Genomic DNA, 15,314 nt, shown 5'->3' on the forward strand with positions numbered 1-15,314 from the left:
GATCACACCAACAATGATTGGACAAAAAGGGTCTGATCTAATGCTGATGGACCGAGTGGAGAACCCAGCAAGGCCTGTCTAGATTTTTTCTTTCCAGCACGCTCACAGTACTCCATCCTCCTGGGTGTGGGGCTGAAGGTCCTCTGAAGTGGAAGTTGTGTGAGGTACTGTCTGACAAGGCGGGTCAGAGACTTTCTCACTGACCAGCTCCAGCTCATCCCAGTGGGATAGAATCAGCTCTCCTCCAATCTGAAGAGAACTCCCAGTTTCTGTGGTACCTGAGAAGGTTTTAAAACGCGCAGAAGGCCACTCGGAGTGCTTTCGCCTTCTGAAACCTAAGAATGATGCATGGTGTCCCTGTAAGTTAGGAAATAACGGGCTGAAAGAAAGATCGATGTACACACAGATATGCATGGATATATCCTAATTTCACAACGACCTTTAGTGACGTATAGGTTCTTGTTTTTATTTTGTGTATATTAGTGCTCTATCGGCCTGCACACCAGAAGAGGGCGCCCAATAGGCTCTTACAGGCAAGTCCTTCCAGGAATGTGTTACCAAAGAGTTTGAAACGGAGGCTTGGCTGGGCTGTGAGGGAAATCTCTCCTGTTAACACACCTCTCGATAATGACTAGGGCTCTGAGGAACTAAGAGGCATATTTTCAGCCAGAGCACAAGAGTGGGCGCCCTTGGATTTTTAAGAATACGTCCGCCCACACCGCGGGCGGCGGGCTCGAGCCCGGCTCTTCCTAAGGCCCGGGAGCGCGGCGAGGACGCCGGGACCGGAAGCAGCAGTGGGATGCGGCTGACGCGGACGCGCCTGTGCTCGCTGCTTGTCGCCCTGTACTGCCTCTTCTCCATCTACGCCGCCTACCACGTCTTCTTCGGGCGCCGTCGCCGGGCGCCGGTCGGAACCCCCCGGGGCTCCAGGAAAGCGGCGGCGCAGGCGAAGGAGAGGCGCGGCCGAGGTAGGGCGGAGGCAGGGAGGGCTGCGGGCCTGCGGCTCGCGCTGGGATCCCCGGGCCCTCGGGCGTCCCTTGTCCCCAGCCCGGAGCCAGCCCGGGTTCGGATTGGGGGCTCTTCCCACGCTGGGCGAGCTCCGTGCCCCAGCCGCCCCGAGGCTGGTGGCCTGCACGCCTAAAGCACCGAGCAGTCCCCGCTCGGCCTCAAGGGCCAGAGTTGCGGTAACGCTGCGGGCGAGCGGCAAGTCTCCCGTGGTCATAAAGCACGCTCCTTTCTAGTCATGTGACTGCAGAAGGCCGTACCTTATATTCCCAGCTCCGAGTCCCAGCTGGCATTTTGACTTGTTTTGGAATTGCGGACCTTTTTAAACCCCCCCTCCCACCTCCGCTCAGAATTCTTGCACAGTTGTGTGTTATGACATTGCTGGAGACAGCGCGCTAAAGTTAAGATTTACTAATAGTTTGCTTACAGAAAACCCGTTAAGCAATTCCAGAACTGAAACGTGTGATTTGATGTTTTCTAAAGGTATTTCTAAAGGTTTGCGGGGAAGACATAACTTGTCCTATCTCACGTTAAAAATTTTTAAATCTTTAACAGAGATGGTTCAATTAAAAGATAATGGTTTCTTTTTTTTTCCCTATTGTATGCCTCGAATTCGATTGTTTGTCTCTGAAGTTTAAAGGTGAAACTAGTTCACTCTGGTATCTCATTCAGATGACTTTGTATAAGCAGTTATTCCTCAGTGGTAAACGCAGCCCCTTTCTTTAAAACAGAGCAGTCTGCGCTGGAGAGTGAAGAATGGAATCCGTGGGAAGGAGATGAAAAAAGCGAGCAGCAACACAGAATTAAAAGTGGCCTGCAAATATTAAATAAATCCACCAAAGAAAAAGTAGAGCACAGAGTACAGATCTGGGGCAAAGCCGCCATTGGTAAGTTACAGCAGACGGGAAGTCTGGGAAGGCCGTGTACAATGTGGACCGTACGGGCGCCACATTTGCTAGAGAATGAATTTCATTGTTTAATGAAGACATTTTACCTTTCCTCCGAATTTCATTGCCTTTCCCCTTAGGTAACAAGAATACAAATACTCTCCTATTGGTCATTTGCTTTCATTGGTAGATGCAAAGTAGACTGGGTGTGCAGTGAGGGATTCAGTAGGTAGCTGATTAAACTATGACCCATGCAGTGCCCTCAGCTCAATCCCAGCAGCGAAGATAAATAAACAAAAACCTTGTTCACAGGAGCTGCTTTATCAGGAATCTAGTGTTGCAGGATGTACGTTATGCTCAGAGCATGAGGCCATTGTTGATTGAGATTGTGTGTATATAAATATATATATATATATAAATAGCATAGTGCCTAGCTGGAGGTATATCATAAATTTATTTATGATTAGTTACAAAAGTGTATCTTGAAGATTACTACTGAGCTCTGAGCTTCACATAGCTTTACCTGGATTTGAAGTGACTCAATTTTTAACAGTTTTGAGGGGTTTTCTGGTGGTTTTTCTGTTGTCGTTGAATTTTAAATTAAGTACTGATTTCTTCCTATAAAACTCCATATTCTCATTCTACATTGAATTGTATGTGTGAGTGGATTTTCATGATTTTAGACTTCTTGGTCCAGTGAGCATCATAGTGACCCTTGAACTACCAGATACTCCTTTCATTGGCATATGCCCCTATGGTTACAACAGACTGTTACAGAATTCCTGCTAAAGGGGAGAAATGGGCATAACAAGAGTCCTTGATCTAATTTGGAAACTGAGGCAAATTCCATGAGATTTTTCTACCTAGAGTAATCTCTGATACAGCTTTGCCTTGTCTTTCAACTCCACCTTTGGAGCCATTCTTCCATTTGCATGAGGAATATCATGTGTTTACCGCTCAGTAGATTTATCAGTCTTTCCTGCTGGTAGAATTTTTGAGGCAAATGGACTTCATTCATTTCAACAATTGATCTTGGTTGGCAGGATTCCTGATAACGTATCATTCTTCAACACTGTAAAGATCTTTTGTGCATCACAAGAGTTCACTCTATTAGGAATGGAACTCCCCCACATATATTTCCTGGACAGTTCCTTCTCTATTTCTGGCATCTGCCAAAGTGGCTAAGGAGATCCACAAATCACACGCATAATCTCTTCCAACAGCCTCTTATGCACATGAATATTTTGATTTTCTTTTGATTTAATTTTGTTGGCACATACCTTTAATTCCAGCACTCCAGAGGCAGAGGCAGGCAAATCTCTGAGTTCAAGACCCACCTCTTCTACAAAGCAAGTTTCAGGACAGCCAGGGCTACACAGAGAAGCCCTGTCTCAAAACACAACAAAAACAAAGCAAAAAAAAAATTGAATAGGTCAAAACTTTCCCACTACCAAATGCTGCTTTCTTATTACTTAACAGTTTGTCCCTCAGTCTTTCTTTCCTCTTGTATTTTACTATAATCATAAAAGGAAAAAAAAAAAAAACCAGACATTCAATACTTTGGTTAGAAATCTCTTCAGAGAAATACCCAAGGTCACCAATTGTAAATTCTGCTTTACACATCTATACCAATGGGGCACAGCTCAGCTAAGTTTGTGGTTCTTCTACAGCACAGTTCTCTATAATAATTTCTAATAACACAGTCTTCATTTCCTTCCATGTCCCGCCTACCTTTACCATGCTCATTCTACCAGCAGTCAGCCTGCGACAGTCTGCGTGTACTAGAGACAGCGTAGGCTTTCTCTCCTGTGGTCCTTGCCCTCACCTGAGTCTTCCTCACTGAATCAACCATGAACATCTGCATTTTTCTGCACTCTGAGGCATTCTAGTCTAATCTTTGTTAAAAGTCATACTCTTTCAAATTCTTCCAGCCACCCCCATTTTCCTATTCCAAAGGCACTTCCACACTTTTAACTATTTGCTACAGAAGCACCTCACCTCGTGATACCATGTTCTGCCCATATAACACATAGTTTTCTATGACTGCTATCACAGATGTTACAAAAACTACCATATTTCATAATTCCTAACTACAACTTTATTTCCTGCCTTTCTCGAGGGAGACATCTCAGATGTCTCTGGAAGGCTTGCCGCCTGGGCACCTTAGTCACATTGAGACACGTGCTGTGTAAGATAGTGTTCACTGGCTCTAGAGATTTAGATACGGACATGGGGAAGCAGATAATTATTCAGCCTTACACATTTGGAAGCTTTATCTGATTGCCCAAATTTTAAATCTGGTTGTTAGAGTGACTTTAGAAACAGGGCATAATGGAAGTGGAACAAAATGCATCTTTCAGTATAACTGACACCGTGTTCTCAGGTGCTGTATGACTCCATATTATTATTACCTCGTGCCGACTGCTGATCTTGTCCACCCTTAACGCTTTCGTTCAGATGAAGCATCATGCTTGTCCTCAGGAGAAACGATGAAGTGTCATTGGTCTGCAGAGGGGATCATGCATTCGAGGATGTCTGTTCAAATGGGGAGGTGGTACCCCCTCGACATGCTCAATGTTTTGGTTCATACTGATAAGCTCCTCTGGCTTCAGCACAAACGTTTACTCCCTCAGTTACGGTGGTAACTTAATTCTAATGATGGTAATTTAGTTTATAAACAAACTTTTCTTCAGAATATGTGGGTAGTAAGGGTTCAGTAGCATTAGTGCTTCCTCAGTATAAAGTAAAAGATTCTGTTGTCTTTACTACACCCCACTTTTAATGCCTACAGCCACTGAAGTCTCGTACAGTTAGTTGCCGTATTGACGACTGAGGTTTTGCTTGGTAGGACTGCCTGCCAGCAGATCATGGCAGGCACCTTCTAGTCTCATAATCAAGATAGAAAGGAAGAAAACATATGATTCTCAGACATATGCACATGGATAAGGCAGCAGATGTTTCTCTTTTTCTTCTTTCATTACCAGGTCTGTATCTCTGGGAACATATTTTTGAAGGCACTCTTGATCCTCCCGATGTGACTGCTCAATGGAGGGAAGGACAGTCAGTTGTAGGAAGAACACATTACAGGTACCAATTAGACAACATAAACCTGGGTTGCTGTGTGGTGTTTTATGTAACTAATGGAAGAAAATTCACATTTATATGTCATTTCCATTTCAACTTGGGAAAAATACAGAAATCAACCTTGTGAATATATGTTCTTAGTTCAAGCTTCATTAAACATTTTTGTATTAAAGTTGACATTACAGCCAGGCAGTGGTGGCGCACGCCTTTAATCCCAGCACTAGGGAGGCAGAGGCAGGCGGATCTCTGTGAGTTCGAGACCAGCCTGGTCTACAAGAGCTAGCTCCAAGATAAGCCCTATAAGCTGCAGAGAAACCCTGTCTCAAAAAAACCAAAAAAAAAAAAAAAAGTTGACATTACAAAATAATTTTGGAGGGAGGAAAAGTGCCTCGTGGTGCAGTGGTAGAAAAATTGCCTGCCGTGTGCAAGGCCCTGGGTTCTGTTCCCAATACTGAGAAAAATTAAGTTTTGGGGAGTTTATTTCTGTTTTGTTTTTAGATGATGATTTGGAAAGCTTTGTGATAAATGAATACTTAATGTTCTGTGCCTTGGAGGACTAATATGTAAGCAAGTATTGCTTTCATGATTTTCTTTTTATTAGTAGCTGTGTTAGTTGTAGATAGAATCCAACTTTGATCTGTTAAAGCATTTTATGTCATTTCTACTATGATTTATTTAATGATCCAGATTCCCAGTTTTTAGAAAATTCAGAACTGTTTCTGTTTTGATTTTTGGATTCTATAAAAGTAATTCATTAGAAGTTTTACTTTAATTTACCTATCATTATGTAATTTTTTATTGTTGAATAGAATTAACATGACTTTAATTACGAAAATCATAATTTTGTCATGAAAGTACTATTTTCATTTTTATTTTTACTGAAATAAACATGATTTGTTTTTTACCTGTTTACTTCCTGTGACAGTTGTGTGTTGGGCAGATGTCAATAAGAGAGTCTGGTTTTTATTACAAAGCCCTTATTTTTCCACAACCTTGGGCATCCTTTGTTAGGAGCTATAGATGCTGTTTGTTTTCAATAAAATATTTAATGTTAGTACATGAATATAATGTATTTGGACCCAGTTAAACCTGCATTTCCTACCCTCCAGTTCCTTCTCCATACAACTCCACCAGTTTCTCTCCTGACTTCATGTTCACATGCATGCACATGTACACTCTCAATGTCTGTCTTTGTGTGTCTGTCTGTCTCTGTCTCTCTCGTTCTCTTGCTCACTCTCTCTAATACCCACCAAGTCCATTTATTGTTCCCCATATGTGAGATCATGTCCTGGAGCATGGGTAGCTTCTCAGGGCCCAAATCCCTGAAGAAAAATGGCTTTTCCAGTCTCTCTCTCTCTCTCTCTCTCTCTCTCTCTCTCTCTCTCTCTTTCTCTTTCCCTCCTTTCCCTCCCCTGCAAGTAGCAACTGCTAGTAGTTGTGGTTTTTTTTCTTACTTTCTTATTATTTAATTGAAATTTTGAATACCAATTGCTGTTCCCACTCCCTCTTCTCCTCCTGCTCCCTCTGCCTTTCCCCACCCTCCATCCACTCTCCAGAGAGGGTAAGGCTTCCCATAGGGAGCTGCAAAGTCTAGCACAGGGCTTTGAGGCAGGACCAAGGCCCTCCCTACTCTATCTAGGCTGAGCAAGGTATCACTCCAAGGAGAATGGGCTCCAGAAAGCCAGTTCAAGCACTAGGAATAAATCCTGGTCTCACTGCCAGTCTCCCCAGCCATACAACTGTCATCTACATTCAGACAGCCTAGTTTGGTCCTATGCTGGTTCCCCACTGTCAGGCCAGAGTCTGTGAGCTCTCACTAGCTCAGGTAAGCTGTTTCAGTGGGTATCCCCGTCATGGTCTTGACCCTTTTGCTCATATTATCATTCCTCCCTTTCTTCAACTGGACTTTGAGAGCTCAGTCCAAAGTTCCCCTGTGGATCTCTGTGACTGCTTCCATCAGTTGCTGGATGAAGGTTCTATGATGACAATTAAGGTAGTCATCAGTCTGATTACAGGGCAAGGCCATTTAGGCATCCTCTCCACTATTGCTTAGGGTCTTACCTGGGGTCATCCTTGTGGATTCCTGGGAATTTCTCTAGAGCCAAGTTTCTTGCTAACCCCATAATGGCCCCTTCTATCAAGATACCTCTTTCTTGCTCTCCCTCTCAGTCCTTCCCCCATCTTGACCATACCATCCTCTTATGTTCTTCTCCCCCTTCCCTTCTCCAACCCTTCCCCCTCTCTTCTAGCCTCCCTTCTCCCCCCACCCCACACTCCCAGTTTTCTCAGGAGATCTTGTCTATTTTCTCTTCCCCGGGGGATCCATGTGTGTTTCTGCTAGGGTTCTTCTTGTTACCTACCTTCTCTGGACTCATGGACTATATAGGCTTGTTATTCTTTGCTTTATGTCTAATATCCACTTATGAGTGAGTACATACCGTGCTCATCTTTCTGGGTCTGGATTACCTCACTCAGGATGCTTTTTTTCCTAGTTTCACCAATTTGTATGCAAATTTCAAGATGTCTTTTTTACCGCTGAGTAGTACTCCATTGTGTAAATGTACATTTTCTTTATCTGTTCTTTGGTTGAGGTACATCTAGGGTGTTTCCAGGTTCTTGCTATTATGAATAATGCTGCTATGAAAATAGTTGAGCAAATGTCCTTAAAGTATAATTGAGCATCCTATTATATACCCAAGAGTGATATTGCTGGGTCTTGAGGTAGATTGTTTCCTAATTTTCTGAGAAACCGCCATACTAATTTCCCGAGAGGCTGTACAAGTTTGTACTACCACCAGCAATGAAGGAGTGTTCCCCTTACTCCGTATCCTCTCCAGCATAAGCTAACATTAATGAATTGATCTTAGCCCTTCTGACTGGTATAAGATGGTATCTCGGAGTCATTGTGATATGCATTTCCCTGATGGCTAAGGATGGTGAGCATTTCCTTAAGTTTCTTTCTGCCATTTTAGATTCTTCTGTTGAGAATTCTCTGTTTAGATATTTTTTAATTGGATAATTTAGTATTTTAATATCTAGTTTCTTAAGTTCTTTATATATTTTGTAGTTCAGTCCTCTATCCCGTGTGGAAATGGTAAAGATCTTTTCCCATTCTGTAGGCTGCCATTTTGTGTTACAGAAGGTTTGCCTTACAGAAGCTTCTCAGTTTCAGGAGGTTCCATTTATTAATTGTTGTTCCCAATGTGTGTGCTACTGGGGTTATATTTAGGAAATGGTCTCCTGTGCCATTGTGTTCAAGGCTACTTCCCATTTTCTCTTCTGTAAGGTTCAGTGTGGTTGGATTTATGTTGAGGTCTTTGATCCATTTGGACTTGAGTTTTGTACATGGCAATAGATATGAATATATTTTCATTCTTCTACATGTTGACATACAGTTTTGGCAGCACTATTTGTTGAAGATGCTTTCTTTTATTCATTGTATAATTTTAGTTTCTTTGTCAAAAATCAGATATTCGTGGGTATGTGGATTAATATCAGGGTCTTCAATTTGATGCCATTGGTCCACCTATCTTTTCTTTTTTTACAATATTTTAAAATGAGCTGTATAAACATAATATCTTAAACAAGAGTAGAAATATACATATAATAAAATAGACCTTAAATTTATATCAATAAACCAAAATCCATACCACTGTAAAGTATTCATTTCTGTATCATATCCCTCTTTAAATGAAAACAAGCATTTATAAACAATCATTTTGGTAGTTTTCTTCAAACTGATCTCTTTTGTTTGTTGGGCAATGTATTTTTAGGGTTCATGGATACTTTTTAGGGGTCTTCTTCCATCAAACCATATTAGCCTGGATAGAATTCACAGATTCCCATCCTCTGTGGAAACAAAAGTAGAACCTCTTTTCTAAAGTAATATATATTCTAGAAATGGAAAATCTAGGTAAGCAAACAGGAACTATAGATGTAAGCATAATCAACAAAATTCAAGGGATAGAAGAGAGAATCTCAAGTGTTGAAGATACTATAGAGGAAATAGATTCATCAGTCAAAGAAAATGTTAAATCCAATAAATTCCTAACACAAAATATCTAAAAAATCTGGGACACCATGAAAAGAAGAACAATTCGAGCTCAAAGGCACAGAAAATATATTCAACAAAATCATGACATCTCAGACGTCTTTTACCCATTCTCAGTCAGAGCCTTTAGCCACCCTGCATGCTGTGTGGTGACCTTTCCTAGTCCTACGTGTACATTCCCTTTCATCTTCAAAGAAATGTTTCCAATAAAGGACCTTTTATTCTTCACTCATCAGAGAAAATTGCTGTTATGAATTTGGTGTATGCTCTCACTCACATTTTTATATTTCTACTGATAGAAAGTATATAAATATTTTTTCAATATGTGGTTTTATATTTGCGTAAAATTATACTTTAAGGGCTGGCAGGATAGTAAAAATTGCTACCACCAAGACAGACAACCTGAGTTCAACTCCAAGACTTATATGGTAGAAGGAGAGAACCAACTCCTGCACTTTGTCCTCTGGGACACATACGTGTATGCATGCGTGTGTACGCACATGCACACAGATCCTTTTAGTAATATGTTAAGTGTCCCAAAATGTGGTATGTTTTCCTTTACATTATATTTCAATACCTTGGCTTCAGTGAAGAAATGAGAATCCCACATATTCCACTCTCATATACTAGTTGAATTTTTCATCCAAAGCTTTCTATTAGTCTATAGCCCTGTCCCAGACTTATTCAGAAGAACTTGTATTATACAAATTTCATTTCTAAAGAATGCAAATTAAATCTCATTCTGGATTTCATATAAAGTTATTGAAATTTTCCTTTGTTCAGTTTTGTTTATCTCTTATTTGTGGTGTGCTGTTTTCTACAGTTTCATCACTGGCCCGGCTGTAGTTCCTGGCTACTTCGCCATAGATGTGGACCATGTGGTACTTGTTTTAAATGGAAGAGAAAAAACAAAGATCTTCCACGCCACCCAGTGGTTACTTTACACACAGAATTTAATGCAAACCCAAAAACTGCAGCATCTGGCTGTTGTTTTGCTCGGAAATGAGCAGTGTGATAACGGCTGGATAATGCCGTTCCTCAGAAGAAACGGAGGCTCTGTGGACCTGCTCTTCATAACATACGACAGCCCCGGGATCAATGGTGCAGATGTTCTCCAGTGGCCTTTGGGTGTAGCAACGTAAGTACAAGATAAGACTGTGTCCGTAGTCTCCAGGGTCTAATGTTCTGAATCAGAAACATGATGTTTTAAATGATGATAAGCTTACAGGTGATGGGTCCAGGGGCAGTCTTTCCCAGGGTCAGTAAGAGTGTGACCTCATGCCTCAGTAACAGTAGTGACAGGGTCTTTGTTGTTGTTGTCGTTGTTGTTTTGAGAATATTTTACCCTCCTCTGAGGAGAACTGATGAGTACTTTTTTGTTTTAAAATTAATATAGACTAAATATTTAAGCTTACTAGTGTCCTAAAGAGATGTTTAACAGAATGAATAAAGGTAGAGTCATAATTTCTAGTAAAAGACAAATACTTTTGTGGCAGTATTTCATATAAAGAATGCACTTACCCTTGGGTTGTGATTGACTGACTTTATGTAAATCTTAACTATACAAACAAAGGTTATTCAATGAATAATTTAAGATCCTCAGTATATAATCATCCCCCCTGCTTAAAAATTGCAAAACATTTTTTAAGCTTTCTATGGATAGATTTTTAATAGTAAGCAAACTTTAAGCTAGGTTCCCACTAGTATATAAACTTTTGGAGGGCAGAAATTCTCTTCCCAGCTCTAAAAATGTACGTGAACAACTACAGCAATAGCCCAGCAATTAAGAACACTTACTGCTGCTATAGGGGACCCAGCACCAACATGGTGTAGCTTACAGCTGTGTATGATTACAGTTCCAAGGATCTGATACGTATTTCTGAACTCTGGGTACATGGCTACACATGGAGAAAAACAGGCATACACATACACACATAAATGAAAAATAACTAAATTTTTAAATAATGCTTATATACTGTAGGTACTAAATTATTTGACTTAAATCAGACATTCATTATGTCACTGGTTACCACCATTTGTAGCCTCAGGCTTTAAATTTCTATTTAGCTACACAGCTGTCACCAGAAAAAAATGCCATTGATACATTTCCTACATGTACAACATTCCAGCTGAATAGATTTGGGCTAGAACCAGTCTTAAAATTTCAAAGACTTGTTGAGTATATCCACCCTTAAGACCTTCAGAAAAATCTATTCCTTGAAAAGGGTCTATATTTATAAAAATATTTTTACTTTTTCCACATTGTATGACATCACCTATTTGTAATAGAAGATAGAAACATAGTAATTCTGGTATTGCCATATTCGTCCTGTTCCCAACAAGGAAAGATTCAGTACCAACTAGAAATTTGGTTGCTCAACTAAAAAGAAGAAATTGTTACAACTGCCATTAAGTGTGTAGATCCCAGGTGTCTTAGTCAGTGTTGTATTGCTGTAAAGAAAAGTCATGATCTTAGCAACCCTTATAAAGGAAATAATTTAATTGGGGCTGGCTTATACTTCAGATGTTTAATCCATTATCGTCATGGCAGGAAGTAAGGCAGTGTGCTGGCAGACATACTGGAGAGGAGTAAGAGCTCCACATCTTGATCCACAGGCATCAGGAAGTGAACTGAGACACACTTCCTCCAACCGTGCCACTTCTCCCAATAATGCCATTCCCTGTGAGTTTATTAGGGCCAATTACATTCAAACTACCACACCAGGGATGTTGTTAAACATGGCACCGTGTACAATACTTTTCCAAACAAAAAGTTATGTGTCCCAAAATGCCATAATAATCTTATGTACCACATAGTCAGCCTCTATCATATAGTATACAGGTTTATTTGTTGTTTTAATATATACTTGCACATTAACCCTTGGAATTAAGTTTTCAGAGCTCATGACTCTAACAGTATATTTTCTTTTTAATGAAGAATGATTATATATGTCTGTGGTGTACAGTGTGTTTGGAAATCATATTTTAAACATCCTTACTATACATAACCTAACAAGCCAGGCTGTGGGATGTTCCTACCATTCAATAATGTATTGGTTGTTTCTGTAGATACAGAAAGTTTCCTGTGGTTGAAGCCAGCTGGTCGATGCTGCATGATGAGAGGCCTTATGTATGTAATTTCTTAGGAACTATCTATGAAAACTCATCAAGACAAGCACTGATGAACATTTTGAAACAAGATGGAAGGGATAAACTTTGTTGGGTTTCTGCAAGGGAACAGTAAGTTCGGTATTTGCATGATTCCTCCCTGTTGCTCTCCAATCTGAGTGTCAATTTGTGTACACATAGGTTTCCAGAGAGTCGCTGGTGCTCCGCTTATTCTGCTGTCCTGTCAGGAGCTACCGTAGTAACTGTTTGGTTGGAAGTGTCACCCCAGCTCCTGGCATCCATTTTGGAATGTTGGGTGGAAAACTGCATTTTAAGCCCCCCTCCCCTGGGAGTTGCCACAGTCCAGACTCCACCTCTGAGAAAGCCCATTAAAGACAACCCCTCCCCAGGCTATTTAAACTGCCCCCCAGAGAACGAACACGTGGTCTCCCCGGTTCTCCTTTCCCCCCTCTGTGTTTTCCTGGAGGGCCACCTGGTAGCACTGGCATCCATTAAACCTGGGCTTTTTTTATCTGGTTTGATTTGATCTGATTTGGATTTCTGCATTGGCTGAGAGGTTTGTCAGACCAGAAAAGCTTAACAGTAACTAAAACAGAAGAAACTGACTTTTCTCCCATCTTTTACATAGTAATCAAGAAGGAGGTGTCGATAAAGTAACAGAAGTCATTTTGCAATAATTTATTTTGCTTTTAAATAAACACAGGGAGTATAATGGAGTGTAAGGCAGAGTGGCCATGGAACAGACACCTAAAAGATATGCTTCTAGATCTAGAAATTTATTTTTTAATTGTGACAAAAATTGCCTTCTAGATGGATACCACTACTCTTTATGTAACTATATTAAGTTCATTCACTTAACACTTGCCAAAAACCTGCCATATGCCAGAAACCATTGACCCCATGATAAAGTCAACAGTGAAAAACAAAAACAACAAATGTGCCTTCATAGCAGTCAGATGTTTGTTGGAGGAAACAGATAAAAATATAGCATGTGTCGGAAGATGACTGTTAAGGTTTTTTTGGTCCAACAAACCTCTCTGCCAATGCAATAATCCAGCTCAGACCAAATCAAACCAAATTAGAAGAAGCCCTGGTTTAATGGATGCCAGCACTCCCAAGAGTTCCAATGGGAGTGGTCTTGCCCCTCCCTGGGGAGAGCTCACCTTCTTCTCACCCCATACCCACATTGATCATCAGATATTTAAATATATAACAATAAAATGTTCAAATTCTTTAATTGTTTTAGGGAGTCTTGTGTAGCACAGGCTCTCCTCAAACTCAGTGTATAGCCCAGGATGACTTTAAACTCCTAATCCTTCCTACACCTACCATCTTCTGGTTACTGTCATGTACAGCCACACCCAGTCTGTGGACGGATGGTGGTCAGTACAGCCACACCTAGTCAGTCTGTGGACGGATGGTGGTCAGTACAGCCACACCCAGTCTGTGGATGGATGGTGGTCAGTACAGCCACACCCAGTCTGTGGATGGATGGTGGTCAGTACAGCCACACCCAGTCAGTCTGTGGACGGATGGTGGTCAGTACAGCCACACCCAGTCTGTGGATGGATGGTGGTCAGTACAGCCACACCCAGTCTGTGGACGGATGGTGGTCAGTACAGCCACACCCAGTCAGTCTGTGGACGGATGGTGGTCAGTACAGCCATACCCAGTCTGTGGACGGATGGTGGTCAGTACAGCCACACCCAGTCTGTGGACGGATGGTGGTCAGTACAGCCACACCCAGTCTGTGGATGGATGGTGGTCAGTACAGCCACACCCAGTCTGTGGACGGATGGTGGTCAGTACAGCCACACCCAGTCAGTCTGTGGACGGATGGTGGTCAGTACAGCCACACCCAGTCTGTGGACGGATGGTGGTCAGTACAGCCACACCCAGTCTGTGGACGGATGGTGGTCAGTACTAGGTCTGAGTGCTGCCAGCTGGGCTGTATCCACATCCACAAACTCTTAAAAAGTTTTAAATACATTTGGTCCAACATTTTCAGTGTCTCTTATATTTCTCATCTCTATAATTTGTTCACAATTTTGATAATTGACATTAAAAGATTTCCTTCAAAACAGGTGCCATAGGAAGGTAAAACCCTACAAGGATTTCCTGGTTGTTTAATTTTCTAGGTGGCAGCCTCAGGAGACAAATGAAAGTCTTAAGAATTACCAGGATGCTTTGCTTCAGAGTGACCTCACATTGTGTCCTGTAGGAGTGAACACAGAATGTTATAGAATATATGAGGCCTGCTCCTTTGGTTCCGTCCCTGTGGTAGAAGATGTCATGACAGCTGGCCACTGTGGAAACACATCCAGTCACCACAGCGCCCCTCTGCAGCTGCTCAAAGCCATGGGTGCTCCCTTTATCTTCATCAAGAACTGGAAAGAGCTTCCTGGTATTTTAGAAAAGGAGAAGACTATAATTTTACAAGAAAAAGTTCAAAGAAGGAAAATTCTACTTCAGTGGTACCAACACTTCAAAACAGAGCTGAAGTGGAAATTTATTAATACTTTAGAAAATTCATTTTTTATGAATAATAAAGGTTAGTCATATCTAAGTGTGTGCTCATAAGTGTGTATATTTATAGTGTTTGCTAAGCTTCATCGATTTCTGTTTTATATAACAAACCAAATGCTCTCCTTTTTTGACTATTAGTACGTACAAGATAAAAAAGATGGTAAATTTTACCCAGATTGCCCTGGCAAGATAGTTGAGTGGGTAAAGGTGCTTCCTGCCAAGCCTGGTGACCTAAATTCAGTCCCCAGAACCACATGATAGAAGAGAAATGAGTCTCACAGGCTGCCTTGTGACCTCCTTCAGCATGCAAACACATCAAATAACTTACTCAGGTTCAGTTCTACCAAGATAAATGGGTTAGCATTTACTAAATCTTCTCATCGACTTTAGCCCACATTAGGGGCCGTAGAGTTGCCTCAGTGGTTAAGAGTGCTTCTTACTCTTGCATGTAAACTAAGTTTGGTACTCAGTACCCATGTCAGGCTTTCAACCATCTGTAAGTATTGGTCCATACGTACTGACACATGTCCTCATGGACACCTGCACACAAGTGCACGTAACACGTGAAATAAAAGTAAGAACTAGCATATAGTATTAAATATAATAATAAAATTATTATTATTTGGATGTGA

The 15,314-nt window shown here is 41.2% G+C and overlaps 1 protein-coding gene across 2 annotated transcripts; it reads left to right on the forward strand.

Moving 5' to 3' along the window:
- The first annotated feature begins 712 nt into the window (after positions 1-712).
- Positions 713-14,722, forward strand: Rxylt1 (ribitol xylosyltransferase 1). Of its 2 annotated transcripts, XM_038315095.1 has the most exons (6): positions 713-968; positions 1,737-1,892; positions 4,877-4,979; positions 9,851-10,165; positions 12,097-12,267; positions 14,295-14,722. In XM_038315095.1, exons 1-6 carry the CDS (start codon positions 800-802, stop codon positions 14,710-14,712), a joined length of 1,332 nt encoding a protein of 443 aa, XP_038171023.1. In that variant the 5' UTR covers positions 713-799; the 3' UTR covers positions 14,713-14,722. The 2 variants fall into 2 exon arrangements, with proteins under 2 accessions (XP_038171023.1, XP_041910198.1); XM_042054264.1 differs by lacking the exons at positions 713-968; positions 4,877-4,979 and having other exon boundaries at positions 1,755-1,892.
- Positions 14,723-15,314: the final 592 nt, after the last annotated feature.

This window comes from Arvicola amphibius, chromosome 17 (assembly GCF_903992535.2).
Source record: "Arvicola amphibius chromosome 17, mArvAmp1.2, whole genome shotgun sequence".
In the NCBI taxonomy this organism is placed as follows: Eukaryota; Metazoa; Chordata; class Mammalia; order Rodentia; family Cricetidae; genus Arvicola; species Arvicola amphibius.